General features: G+C 35.2%; 1 protein-coding gene across 5 annotated transcripts in view; it reads left to right on the plus strand.

The window, feature by feature from the left end:
- The window catches only part of LOC120232966 (putative RNA-binding protein Luc7-like 2), a 57,574-nt gene that overhangs the window by 4,610 nt on the left and 37,793 nt on the right, over window positions 1-15,171 (plus strand). For 2 of the 5 annotated variants that reach the window (XM_039234009.1, XM_039234011.1), the window contains exon 2: window positions 10,425-10,519. In XM_039234009.1, coding sequence (XP_039089940.1) covers window positions 10,425-10,519 — 95 coding nt within the window. Of the gene's footprint in view, window positions 1-5,829; window positions 5,989-8,767; window positions 8,839-10,424; window positions 10,520-15,171 lie in introns of those variants that run through there. The other 3 variants (XM_039234010.1, XM_039234008.1, XM_039234012.1) reach the window with 3 other exon arrangements.

Raw genomic sequence — 15,171 nt, forward strand, 5'->3', positions numbered from 1 at the left:
GTAATCTTTCTAACCATAGAATGATGTATTTCCTCAGTTAATAGAGTACATTTAGTCAGAGTTTAATATTTTTGCTCCTGTACAGTAGTTTTCTGGAATGTAAAATTAAAAGGACACTACTTATCCTAGGACATAACTAGGAAAATAAAGTTCAGAAAATTATTTACTTGTTCCTAATAGAAGTTTAGTGGTACATAACTGTTGAACCCGTAGGACAGTATGACCTTGCTGCCTTTCTGCAAAATAAATAATTGAATTGAAGATTGAAGTAGTGCTTTCTTCAGTGGATTTTCTTCATAAAATCATTTTTACTGTAATCTGTGTCCCTTGACTTGTCATCAACATTGAATTGAGAGCATTTTTTTAAAATTTTTTTCATTAGCATAATGAACCATATTTATTTCTTGGTCAGTTGTAAGCCATTCTTCTATTCTCCTTGGATTGTTCATTTTAAGTGAAGGAGGCATAGCCTTTGATGTACAAGCACACATTTTAAAAAATAATGGGGTATATCTTAACCCAGAGCTTGTAAAGTCTTTTAACATAAGAAATTTTAGGAGGAAAAAAAAAAGATTAAATAGTTAAACATAAGGCTAAATAAGAGTTTTAGTAAATATTTGGCTTCATCAGAGGTCTAGGCATATCAAAATACTGAAATCTCTCAACATTCATACAGTGAATCTGTTTTAAACAAACTTTAACTCATTTTGCATTTTAAACTCTGAATATTTCTGTCTGCAAAACAGCCCAGAAAATAAGAGTAGTATCATTTCATATAATTTTGTATTGTCCTTGGATTATCTATAGCTGTTTAGCTCTCTTCAAGGAAGCCTATGCAAGAGAGCCTATACTCTCTTTTACTTTAGGTAAATAAGTTGAAACCGAAGAAAAATCATTTTGTCTATCGCTGCATAAGCATCATAAGCAGTAAGTAAATGATTTGGTTTGGATAAGATGTCAAACAAGGAGAAATGATGAGCTGCATGTTCAGGATAAGTAGCAGGAACTCAAGGGCAAGTTGATGTTATGGATCATGGTCATTCATTGAGTCAGATGGTGTTCAGTACCAGGTGATTTCATGCACACATTAAAGCTTGAAGTTGCTGAGAGTTCAGGCAAGTGGTGGGGTTAACCAAAGATTGATCACTTTGAACTGAAGGTCACAAAGTGTAGACAAAACTATGATAAATGAGGCAGATGCTTCTCAAGAATTAAATTCTAGAAAGGTGCGTGAAATGGGTTGAATCCTAAGAGCCCTGGGCTGTTAGTATAGTCTGTGAAGAAATCTCCACTTAATCATTCTTAAGAAGTGGTAGACTAAGAAGATGATGAAAGTTGGGACATTTTGCTGGAGAAAGAATGAGGGACTGAGAGAGGGTATATTTCTGACAGGAGTCTTAAGAATTCAGCACCTGCAGAAAAGTCATTCTGTTCCTTTTGGTTTAAAATCTCATGCGCTAGTAGCTGCTAGGGTAGAAATTGGAAGGCAAGGCCAAAATATTATCAGTTAATCAATATTTATAAGTTTATTGAGGTAATAGAAGTACTTTGTAAAAACTGAATAAATGTCATTTTGTTGTTTAACATGGGCTAGAGAAAGGAGTCTTTAAAATCTTTTTCTAAAAAAAAACCTCTCACTAGATATTGATCCGTATGTTCTAATTTAGTTGTGAACCATGTGCAGTGATGTTTGACCTGTGTGATTCAACATGAAAAGAATTTAACAAGCTGCCTTTGCTGAGTCTTTTGTCATGTCTCCTGAGTGCATGGTAAATTGTTTTGTTTTACTTTCTTGAGACCTCCGTTTTCTCTTTCAGAGTTAAACTTTCCAAAGTTTTGCCTTTCAGATAAATAGGTTGGATGTTTAGTGGATAGTATCTTTGTTATATTTAGTTGTTCACTGTTTCTTTGTTCTGTCCTCCTATTAGATTACACAGTATACCCTTTTCAGTTATATTTTCGGGGATAGTTTAGGTCAGGATTGCCACTGTGGCCCACTTACTTTTTGTAAGGAAAGTTTTATATAAACATAGCCATGCCCGTTTGTGTACATACTGTCTGTGGCTGTTTTGCCTTAAAACAGAGTTGAGTAGCAAGAGACACATGGCTGGCAAGCTTTAACTGTTTGCTATTTGGCCCTTTAAGAAAAAGCTTATTGATCACTATTCTAGATTAGTGATTTTTAAAATGTGATTCCTAGACTAGCAGTTTTAGTAATACCTGGGAGCTTGTTAGAAATACAAATTCTTGGGCCCACCCCAGGCCAACTGACTTTGGGATTGGGACCAGTAATGTGTGATTTAAGAAGCCTTCTACATGACCCTGATGCACATTAAAGTTTCAGAAGCCCTGTTCTAGATAAATGTTTCCCAAATGTTAGTCAGACTACCATATTGACTATTTTTTACTCTATTTTCTGTTTTTTAATATTTTTTATTTCAAGTCACTTTCTAAAGTTTAAGTTAATTTTAAAATGAAAATTCATGTCGGCAGAAAAAGAGTGAGAACAACATGGTGTTTAAGAGGTAACTTAGACTCACACAAAAAAGAGATCACTTAAACTGTGTTGTCACTTGTGCTAAACATTAGAACTTGTTGGATGTTAAGCACCAGATGGACTTCATGTACTTTTTAAAACTTAATCATGATAATCACCACTAAATGATTGAGTAATGTTTAAAATGTTGGTGAAATCTTGTTGGGGTGAAATCGTACAACAGCTAAAATCATCTTTTGTACAGATCTCCTACTCTGGAATGAAAATTGTAGTTCATGTGAAAGAAAAAGCTGTTTGAACTGTACATACCCAAGGCCTGAAGCAGAAATAACTGACCAGAAGAAATACATAACCTCTGAGATGGAGCGATCTAGGAGTCCCTAGAGAGGTTCATCTAGACCTCTGGGGTGAAATTACCTCATTTAGTCTCAATTCTTACCTCTCCAATAGTGTTTTGGTCTATAGTGACCAGTGGTTTTGCAGAATTTCACCAACCTGTTCCACAGTGGGAATGTGAAAAGGTGCCTGGCTACGGGAAAAGTTGCTTGTTAAAGATAACCCCTGGACTAGAAACTGGGGGTGGGGGAGGGGGGATGGCTGTGGTTTTACATTGTGGACAGGAGAATAGTGGGACATGCTTGCTTAGAAAATAGTGGATTCATCTCAGGTTCTAGAAACCATGTGTTTGTATTTTGAGAAATTCCCATGTTATTTAATTTGCCCCTTATTATTTAGAGGGGTACTTCCCTAGGCATGGTGTTCAGTATATTTATTGGCTGATGTGCTTTAGGGTATAGTAATTGTTGATAGGCATAGAATCTTTCTTTCCTGAGTTGCTGAGTTGCTTTAGTTATTTCTTCCTTTCTTTAGAGATTATGGACATACTTGTTTTATCTTTTGTCTCTGCAGTAAAAGTAGTGATCTAAGACTCTAACCTCAGAGGGACTGAAAGTCTAGTAGGGAATGAAGATTTACAGTTAACGTTTATTTTTAAGTGATGAATTCTGTGATGCTGATTATAGGGGCCTATTTTTTTGCAAATACTGTTTAAAAATACAAAAGAATAAGACACTTACAAGAGTAAACAAATGTTATTTTGTATAGTTTCTTCAAATTAAAAAAACAATAAAACATTACAAATGAAGTCCCTTCTCTTCCCCTTTATAGTCACAGTCCTTTACCCAGAGGCAATCCTTGTGAATTTAGTGTATATTCAACATGACACGGTTTCTGCTGTGTTTTTTCAGTAGTTAGAAGGCTCAGTCTCCTTCATGGTAATCTCTGTTTTCCATTTTAACTTCCTTTATCATTGAGATGTTTGTCACTTCTGTCCTTTGATATTCTCATTTCTTTTCCTTTTTTATTTCTTAACTTCATTATTTTTTGATTTGGGGAGGCTCTGCTTAGCTTTTATAGCGATAGCCAACCAGTGAGAATTTATCTTTTTGGTAAATCAGCCAGTTGCTTTTTCTTTGGTTCTTTTCAGCTGTTTCTTCATAGCCAGAGATAGCTTTCCTTACTTCTAATTTTATGCATAGAAAGTTGTGGATGATAGAAGGCACCAGACATCCAGAGTACAAGTGTTACTGTATCAGAATTGCAGCTCTGCAAGTAAGTATCAAAATATAAAATTTAGCAGGCTGCAACTTTTTAATGACTAATTTTTCTTTATGACCTATATCATAATACAAATTCTGTATAATCAACTTCTAGAACTTAATAATTAGGTAACAATTTATTAATAAGGCTTTTCTAATGTGTTAAGATCTTAAGTCTAAAAGGAGAAATCTGTTGATAGATTTTATAAAGTATGTATTCTACCATGACCCCTGCCAGTGGCGGAGACTCTGCTTGTGTAATGAGAGAAGATATGGTGGTGGCAGGGGGTGGAATAGAGCCTTTGGAATGAAACTACTTTAGTATTTCTGTTCTCACATTTCCATCACCATTCTGTTAGCTCTTAAATATCCTGCAAGCTCTTTCACCTAATACCAAGGTTATTTCCCTGTCTCATTCTTTATAGTTTGTTACAGGGATTTTTATAGACAAGTAGGCAGGTAGATTTAAAAAGTTATTGTAGCATTATTGATCTTTGATCACATTCGGTAAGAATGAACTTGTTCTAGAGATTTCTTCTGCAGTAGTGGGCATTGCATTTTTTAAATGTAGGGGTTGTCTTGGGGGTTCTGGTAGGGGTAATAGTAGTACTATTTGTGATTATAAGCCTGTAGGACCATGTGAAAAGATGAAGAGGGATAGACTTCCTGAACCATAGAGCGCCCTTACTTTTGCATTTTCTGGGGGAAAGGAAATTTGTTGTTATTTACTTAGTATAATTTTATGAGTTCTGTCAGACAGAAGTGACTTGAAACTACATTTGGGAGAGAGAATGCCATAATTGGTTTTTCCCACTGCCACCTTTGACAGAGTACACTTTCTTTCCTTATGTAATAAATATATTCTTGAAAAGTTTGACATGTATCAAGTCACATTATCTGTTTTCAGAGTATCTGTAATCATAATATGTTAAGACATGGTACAGAGTCATTTTCTAAAACAAATTCTATACTTGGAACTATGTAAACATACAGCGAATTAAACTGAGTGCATTAACAATTACATGGAATAACAGATTTTTTTAAAAGAATAATAGGAGTTCTTACAGATGAGTTTTAGGCCGAACTCTAAAGGAACAGCAAAGGTAGGTGGGAGAAGTTAGAGTTGATGAGAAACTTCAAGGAGGGTGTAAAAGTAATCAAATTGGTTTTTCAGTGTAGTGGGCACTGTGCAGCAGTAATCATCTGCTTTAACTTCTGAACACAAGGATTTACTGGGACAGGGCAAGTTTCTTCCTGCCCTGGACTAGAAATTGGCTATAGGTCTCTATATAGTTTCTTTGTTACTGTGTGGACTCAGTAGCTAATACAAGAAATGGTGATGAGAAGGTGAAACATTTCTCTGTGTTTGAGGATTTGAGGGCACAGGAATATAAGAAGCTTTTAAGCTTTTGGTTAGATGCTTGTCTTTCTTGCTCTGCTTTCCTTTCACTGAAGGGGTATGGATTTTATTTCAGGGGGAATGTGCCTACTCTGTTCTAAGCCAGTAGTGACATTTGGCCCCTACAAGTGTACCTGTGGGGAGGGCTTTCCCTTTCTGGCCCCATGTATAAACCAGGGGTTGCTTCCATTTGCTTTGTGTACGGTTGAGTTTTATTCTCTCTGGTTTCCCTAAGCTAAGCTCTAAGCTAATTCTATACGAAAGAAATACTAATTAGTTGTTTTTATAAATTGCTTGCCATTAATGCCTGATAATATGCAGTAAAATAAGGATTCTGCATACCATTATATATGTCAAATATTACAGACTTTAAGGTTCTTTTAATTACAATACTAAACTCAGTTCACTTTTGCTTAGCCTTCACAGTTGTTGATCACATAGCATGGTCATCCACTCACAGCTTAAAAAAATACAGGGAGCATCGGAGAGAATGGGTAAAGTAAAATTTTGATGTTTTTAAAATAGCACCTAAATCTATGAAAGTTTATTTGATTTATTGTTTGTATGGGAGGGAGAAGGTGGGTGGCGCTGGGGGAAGGGTGGGGGTGGGCATTGGTAAAATAGCATGCACCATGTAAAACGATGTCAGATATGATATAGGCTGAAGTTTTCATTGTTACTAGTACAGTTTAAGACTTAAGTCAGTTTCAGAAAAGGCAGGACCGTAAAATAGTGGTGTCGGCATTTACAGTGGGCTTATTTTTCCCTCCCAACAGATTGAAGGGGATTTTTGAGAATAGCAGTATTTGACTACAGTTTGGATAGGAGCCTTCTTTTTAGAGCAGCCTATTGGCATTCCCCAAGTGAAACCACCTCAGTACCATGTTAGGCCCTGTTAACTTGCTAAGAAACTTTTGAGAGGAATACTAGGCATTCTAGTTTTTATTGTACACTTGCAATCAGGTGTTCCCAAATACAAATTACAATTCATGAAACTCATGAAGGGGTTGAATCAGAGAGGTAAAATAAATTGTTACTCTGAAGTTAATTGCTTGGTAGGAAATGATGACAGAAATTTGATGCTTCCATTCAAATGAAAGGCACTTTGCCTACCAAAGTTCTGAATCAAGTTTCTTATTCTACAAATTTGGCACTGTAGTTCTGTACAGAGCCTAATTAGCGTAGAGGTTATAGGGCAGAGCAACCTCCATGCTTTTATGGATAGGACACTGTGTTGCTGTTAACTCAAATTACTTGATCTAATCTCTGCCTCATAATTTTTAAACAATTTTTTCTTTGTTTACATACTAAAAATCTAGATTAAAGAAAAATGAAAAAATTAAGAAATCAGATATTACCCACGAAATATTCTGGCCCCTTACATGCAGCCATTTGCCAAAGTGAAGGAAGACTTGCCGTGTTTACCATTCCCTAAGCCTTTCTGTCTCTATAAGCTTTGTCAGAGATAATACTCCAGTTTGGAATGTTGTTCTTCTTCCCTGTGGTTTAAGTCCTATCTTTTCTTTAAATTTTGGCTTCTGCTTTTTGCACAAAGCCTTTTCTAACCTCTCCATCCTTGGTGGCCATTCTATAGAGTCTTAGAATTCCTGAAATACTACTGTTAGTGACACCCATTTGGCACTTGGGTCATGCTACCTTTATTTATGACTTGTTAAATGTCCTGTTTCTCTCTCAGAATCATGGACTCCTTGAGGGTAGAGAGTTTGTAATTATATGCCTATTTGTAACCTCATTGACTAGCACAGAGGAGATACGTTCAGTAATAAGTTTGATTCTGATTTGGATCCAGTGTTAGTGTAAGAGGGTTATTGTTTTTCATAACTGAGGTTATTTTTATGTGAATATAGGCCCAGAAGATCCAAAGATAAAGTATATTGAATTCATAAAGTAATTCTTTGTATTCAAAGATTTGATTCATAATTGTTTTCTGTTAATTGTAATGTGCCTCCCCCGCCCCCCCAAATGGGAGCTGTTTTACCTAGTTTCTTTTGAAAAACATGGTTTGGGCCAGATACCTTGACAGAAACCAAAATTACCAGTATTTCTATTTTTAAAATTCTTTGTTGACTTAGCCAAATTATACTTCCATGGCATATGTCCACATAAATTAATTGAATACTGCATGGTAGTGTAACCAATTCATTTTAAAATAATAACTTTAATCGCTTCTCAGCCTTTTGGCTAAGATCAAGTGTAAAATATTAACCTTAAGACTCTTAAGTAAAGCTTTAAAAATACCAATAAATACTTAGTTGCTAGTCCTTCAGGATATTTCTGTATCTCATATTATTAGGGGTTCTATTTCATTATCTTAAAGGTTTCTGTAATGTATAGGCTGATATTTGATAGCTGTATTTATTGTGTTTGCAGTTATCAAATGTTTATAGAGCAACCGTTCTTAGGCAGTGGGAAGTTACTTTAAAACACTTTTTGGCATTCATAGAAATAGATTCTTTTCATAAAAGCTCATCAGGGATAATGTTTGCTAAATTCATATTTGGAATTGTTTATATTTTATCTGATAGCTGTGTCTTCAGGGCACATATATCTTAATATTAGACTTAATATTGTGATTTCTGAAGCAAAAATAGTCGCCCTAATTCACAAATGTTTGATTAGTAAAAGTCCTAAGAACCTTGGTTTTATTCTAAAGTTTGGTTTATAATAATCTTGAGCCATTAGTTTGACATAGCGTTGAAACCATACTCTTGCTTCATACTAAAAAGCTTAGAGATTGTAGCAGGGAGAGTCCTAGATATGTAAGGGCTTTTTTCTACTTAAAACAAACCAACTACATGATCTTTAAGCTTCTTAATATAATTTAGGTAGAGATTTTAATTAAGACAGTTTTTCTTACATGACCGTAACCAAAAAATGTCTAATATATAGCATTGCCATTCTGGTGCAAGTTTACTTATCATAGTACCATTCAAGTGTGAACTTAGGCCTTCACCAAAGTCTCAATGAGGTAAGATTTTTAAAACATTTTTAAAAAACCCCATTTGGCCCACAGACCATTTCCTGTAGAATTCCAGCATTGGACCTTTTCCTGTGGTCAATCATATTCTTTTGTAGGGTTACACTTGTTAAGACAGTATTTTGAAAAATAAAACACCCTGATTTTGTTCACTTTTGTTTTCATATACAAGAATCTTTACAGTCTACATGTACTTCTAGATGCTGTATTGAAATTGCTGGCAGAGTCTATTCTATACAGACTGAACAATCTGGCCCCTTGTTTTATTTGTAAAGGTTCAATGTATCTATGCCTGCCTACTTCAATCTGCAAGGGAGTGTCAGAAAGGCCCCGCATTCGCCGAGCCGTGAGTTATCACTAACTTTTCAGATGTGTTAATGAATGTGGAACAAAAGCAGTTGTGTTTAAAAGGAAAAAAGGACCATCAAAATAACCTTTATTATAGTAGCAGGCTCGTGAACACTAAATGATTTATTCCAAATTGTGGTGTCAAAAATAACCTACTTTAACTAGAGACTAGCCTCTAGAAAACCTATTGTTGAACTACTCTGAAGCTATCATTGTAGCTATAAATTACTTTTCTTAAATTTAATATACCTTGATTGCAATTAGAATGTTGTCTTTTTAACAGTTAAAACAATTTGAACAAAATCTTACCCCACCTAAAAATGACATATTTAGTTGACTGCATTAAGCTCTTCAAATAAAACCATGTGAAAGGGGTAATGGCTTAACCCTTTTGTTATTCACATGTAAAAAACAAATTAAATAATTGAATCACTTCCTAGATGAGTGTTTGGAGTGCCCCAGGCATTACATGAAGTACGGAAGTTTTTATAATTTCTTTTGGTACCAACAGTTCTTGCTTCAGTAATTCATCAGTAGGTTTTCATTCATCAATGATGATACCAATTTAAGGCTAAAATAAAACACATTTCTTAGGGCTTATCATTCTACATAGAGGAAACATCCTTAAGAGTTTTTTTTTTTCCCCCAAAGAGATTCTAAGCAAAAAAATTGTAACTAACATCTGTATTTTGTTATTAGAGTTAGTTACCTTTCTTTTTCTTAGACTCTTTAAAATATGAGTTAGATAGGCCTATTTGATTAGCAGGTTGGATGCTTCTGTTGCTTAGGAGGTGTATTGTGTTATATGAAGACAATAAATTTAAATGTATCCAGTTTGGCCATATATAGCACAGACCACCTAAAACTTGAAGGTATGGTACCTTTGGAGGCATTAAAGTTAACGCCTAAGTTTCATTTAGGCAATGTGCCTTTGTTTGACTGGTGTGTAAGTCCTTCTTCCAGGTTTGTACACTCTTAAACACGCTATTCTACCCTCTCTAACTCATCCCAGCAGCAAATGGGAGACTTCAGCTGGAACAAAATAGTGGAAGAAATGGCGTCTGGGGTTCAGTGGGGATTCGCAGTGTGTATGCAATGTTTGCAAGATTATTTTTATGTTTTTCAATTAATGTAAATAATTTCAAAATAAATCTATGCTTAGTATCAAGTAGGGAACATCGTATACCAGTAGAAACTCTCCTAGTGGGTCTGCTGCAAGTCGCTTAACCTCTTGGGGCCTCAATTTCCTCATCTGCAGTTTAAAGGTTTAAAGGAGTTGGACTCGATAATCTTTAAAGTCCATTCCTGCTCTGTACCCTATGCTTTTCTGAAGTACTCTATTTAACAATGCATTGCTTTCCCACTTTGACTATTTGAGTTACATTTGCAGTACACATACTGCAACTGCATGTCTAAAATAGTGTTTTTATGGGATATTATATAAAAAACTAATCCCTCTTGAGCTGATTTATAAATATATGTGTGTATAGCCACACAGAAAAAGCTAGTGATAGTAGGGCTCTCAGAAAGTAAGTATTTTCCAGTTGTCTAACCTTGAATGTTATTAACTTTCCTATATTACAGGAGATACTACTCGCCAACGAATCAAATTCAGTGATGACAGAGTGTGCAAGAGTCACCTTCTCAACTGTTGCCCCCATGATGTCCTCTCTGGAACTGTACGTATTTATTAAATCTATTGTTGGATTATTGGTATCCTTCAAAATGAACTACTTGATAAAGACTTAATTCCTCGTCAGGTTATTATGCAATGTTTTTTTAAAACACTGTTACAGGAAGGATTTGCATCCCTTACATTGTTTATTTGGGTTTCCCATCTGCAAAAATGGGATTCCTCCCAAAAGTAATTGCTGGGCTTTATCATTTTTTCTATTCTTCAGAGCAGTGTTTGGAAAAGCATTTCTTATTTGGAATATAGAGGCAATTACTACAGTAGAGTTGCACTTGTAGCTCCAAAATAATACAAATGATTTTTAAAATAGTTTTCTTTATCATTGAGCAGAGTAGACTTTTATCCAAAGCATTATATGTTAAGATCTGTGCACATGATATTGTGGAAATCATAGTGGGGAAAACATACTGGTAAATACTTAAGTTCACATAGCTTAGTTTGCTAGTAGGGTTGTCACTTAAATTCATTCTGTATTGCTGACTTCTAATACTGTAAAAGCTCACTTAATTTAGATTCTATACCTAGTGATATTGGTTGACCTTGGAGTATCATCATTTTAATTTGAAAGATAAACCACATAATGATGGACCTATTTAAATGGAACAAAGGATCTGATTTCCTGACTTGATTTGGTTGAAATGGTTACTCTCAGTAAGAGCTTCCCTTCTCTGGCTACATGTGATGGCAGAGGGGGGCTAGTAGGCACTAAACATTTAGCTGGCTTTATTTCTCATTTGCTTGAAATGATGAAAAGCTTTCTGCTTCCAGTTTCAGAAGTGATGAGTTCCTGTAGTTAAATTAGTCTGAATGGTTTCTTCTTGATAGGAAGAATTAAATACCTCTAACAGATAGATATCAAGGCATATAGAGTAGGAAACACTTTTGTCTTATTCCAGTAGGAAAGACTGTGGAAACTGTATCATGTTAAAAGGAAAAAAAGAGCCTACATTTAAAAACATACATAATATTTGAAATTTTTTTAAGTATAATAATATAAGGCAAGAAATCAGATTCTGAGCACTTGAATTAGAACGATGACAGATCATTAACCCTCACATCTACTGTTCAGAGTTTCCATAATGTATTTTCTAGTGCGCTGTATAACATTTGAAAAGTGAAAAATTGATAATTATCTGTAATATCCTTTGGTTCTCCATTACTGTTGTAGTAAATTTAACAAAGTCATTTTATGTAATGGCTAAATTAATCACTTCAAATAGTTTTTGAGAACAGGATTACCAAAGTGACAGATTTAGTTTGTTTATTTTTTTTAAGACTTAAAACCAGCCGTAACAAGACTTGGACATAGTATTATATTCTTCAGATATGCCATTAATAAGAATCTGACATCATCGTTGTGCTTTACATTTTATAATGTACATACGCAATTATGCTCATTTCTTAAAACTATTTTGTGAGGTATGTGATTCACAGTCAGCCTTAATGAGAGTAGGTGAGTTGTTCAAAATCACATAGTTCTGTTGATTTAAAGTAAAACTGAGACCAAAACCAAATTTTATTCAGCATGTTTTCTACTCTAAAGAATACTTAACTTTTCATTATGTTAAATAAAAAAAGATGAGTGGTTGGTCTTGGACTTTTTTTGTAAAGTTCTTGCCTGATAGCTTTATAAGATGCACATTTTCTCAAATGTTAACATCTCTGAAATACATTTTTTAAGTTGATGATAGAAAAAATATGAATTGGTTACTTTTTCTTTTGGTACAGAATTGAATGCTGAGGCTTAAAATTGATGGTGCTTGGGTTATATTAAAAACAGTTAACAAAAGCCCTTCTACAGGTACTTGACAGGGCAACTCTGGATGGAAATACCTCATTTTGTCAGTGTAACAGACAAGAGATTGTCTTCTGTAAGGATTAGATTAAGTAGTTGTGAACCTCTTTAAGAATTTAATCTGAACTTTATAGATTGGCTGTAGGACTTTGTGAGAATACAGGGTTATCATAGAGTGGTCTCTTTGAGAACTCAAAACTACTCATAGTGTGACTTTCTCGTGACCCTTATTAGGAAGAAGAGCTATTTATAACAGTTCATCCTGTGCACAGATGGTTTGTAATTACAGAGTTATGACTTCTTTAGCAACCAGCCTCTGTAGAACAACTCCTTTTCTGGGGTAGTGTAACAGTTCATACCTCTTTACATTGAAATGGCTGTATCACTTTTTCTCCTTCCTTCCTCCCACCCTCCCTCCCTCCCTCCTCTTTCTTAACAGATTAGATGAAAAGAACTGAATTGTAACTGCTTATTTTATAATGCTTTTTCTTTGTTGTATGACAGAAAACTTTGCCTTTTTCCTCACATCTGCCACTTCCAGCAGAATATGACTCAGCAATATTCTAGATTATTTAGCAGAAGAATACACAGAAATGTCTTCTCATTTGAAGACCATGCCTTCTTTTTGAAGGTGGAGAGAGTGATTTCTAAAAATGTACTCATAACTGACTATTTGAATGGAATATTTTTGGAATTGAGTTTGGTGAAAATGCTCTGTAACATTCTACCTTTCAGTAGTCTGATACTTTGGTATAACTAATTCATAAGCTAATAGGAGGAGGTCACATGTACAACAGAGAATCAAAATAATTGTATATGTGTATTTGGATTGTGATTTTTAAAGAAGCGTGACTTTATAACTGAGGAAGCTGCTTTATTTCAGAGGCTTGGGTTATTTTCCTGTTCTTCTATAATATTGTCTTGATTTAGTCTCATTCATTGCCTCCTGTATGCACACTTGGATTCTTCCTGTTCTAGTCACTGTGCAAACAGTAGGCAGCATCTGCTTTCAGATCAGGCAGAACAAAAAACTAAACAAAATTGTCCTTTTTCCCTGGAAACATTATTTCTGGTACATACCTTCTCTGAAGAAAGAGAAGAATATTGAAGTGCTTAAAAAATACCTTTCAATCTGGTTCCTTGTGATCTGGGGAAAAAGATGTTTAGTAGTAATAATTTATATAAAAGCATTAAATCTAAAGCAGAGATGGTAACAGAAGCTTGAAATTAAGATCTGCTGAGATGAAAATGTACACACTCATGATGTGCCGGTCCTAAAATCGGAAATGGCCACTACTAATTATGGCCTTCATCATAGTACAGTTGTAGGATTGACAGGCCTTCATGATTATAGGAGAAGGTTGTTATTTCATAGATGGGGAAAATTAAGGATCAGAGAAGTTGTGCTTGTCAGATGTCTGACAGAATTACGGAAATACATAGGAGTCTTAAGTTATTTAAATCTACTTTTAAAAATGTTTCTGTTAACTCTTTAGATAGCGCATTTACTTAAGGCAGTGACTTTCAGATGTTTCTGAAACGTCCTTGGAGGCATTTCATATGCTAAGAGCATGGGGACAGGCCAGTCTTTATTTCAGCTAGAATTTTACACATTTTAAGTATGGGATTTTCCATGAAATTTTAAGAAAAGAGATTCTACTGCTCAGAAATGGAATTTTTAAAAATGTTTTATTTGATTTTTGAGAGAGAGAGAGAGAGACAGACAGACAGACAGACAGTGTGGGCAGGAGAGGGTCAGAGAAATGGGAGACACAGAATCTGAAGACCGGCTCCAGGCTCTGAGCTGTCAGCACAGAGCCTGATGCAGGGCTCTAACCTATGAACTGTGAGATCATGACCCGAGCCGAAGTCGGACGCTCAATCGACTGAGCCACCCAGGAGCCCTGAGAAATGGAATTTAAAGTTTAAAGTTGAGAAATACCAAGAGACAGGGATAAAGTAAATATTTTCTCTGCCTTTTTAAAGTGATGAGGATTATTTTCAAAAATTTTGAGTTGATTTATTAGTGCCCTAGGTTCTGGGGCTTTTTTTTTTTTTTTTTTTTTTTTTTTTTTTTTTTTTTTTTTTTTTTTTTTTTTAATGTTTATTTCTTTTGAGAGAGAGCATGCATGTGAGTGGCGGAGGGAGAGCAAGAGAAAGAATACACAAGCAAGCTCCACACTGTCAGTGCAGAGCCCAAAGCCGGGCCTCGATCCCCATGAGCCACAAGGTCATGACCTGAGCCGCAGTCAGGAGTTAGACGCTTAAATCCCTGAGCCACCCAGGCGCCCCTATCTTAAGTGTAGTTTTTACTAATTGAAACTCCTTTATTGCTTCTCTGAACGATTGTGTTGAAGGTCTGGTCTAAAATCAGTTACTTGGATACATACAAACCTGAACTTTAAAACTGCTGCAGTCTTTGCTAGTACATATGTAAGAGACCCATGAAAGTATGGAGAAGAAGAATAAGTGATAAGAAAGAAACCACAAAATTTTCTCAACCAGCCACTAGAATGTAAGTTTCTTATAAGAGCAGGAATGTTTTGTTGAGTGCTGTGTCCCCAGCATCTAGAACACTGTCCCTCCACTGTGTTGAATAATCTACCCAAAGTAGAATACCAGATAAACCTGTTACAGAACTAACTTGAGTTTGAAAAATTAACTGTTGTTAGTGGGAAATGTGTTAACTTGTAAACTCGTAAGGAACTGGAGAGTATCTTGGGTTTGTTGAGCTGCTTATCAGAATAGGACAGCAGTAGTTCCACACGCAGATGTGAAAAAATTGGTCTGTAGACATGTTAAATAACCACAAATAGTTTGTTTACGGCTGCTTTGGCATTTAA

This window comes from Hyaena hyaena, unplaced genomic scaffold, assembly GCF_003009895.1.
Source record: "Hyaena hyaena isolate Hyena2069 unplaced genomic scaffold, ASM300989v1 scaffold_82, whole genome shotgun sequence".
NCBI lineage: Eukaryota > Metazoa > Chordata > Mammalia > Carnivora > Hyaenidae > Hyaena > Hyaena hyaena.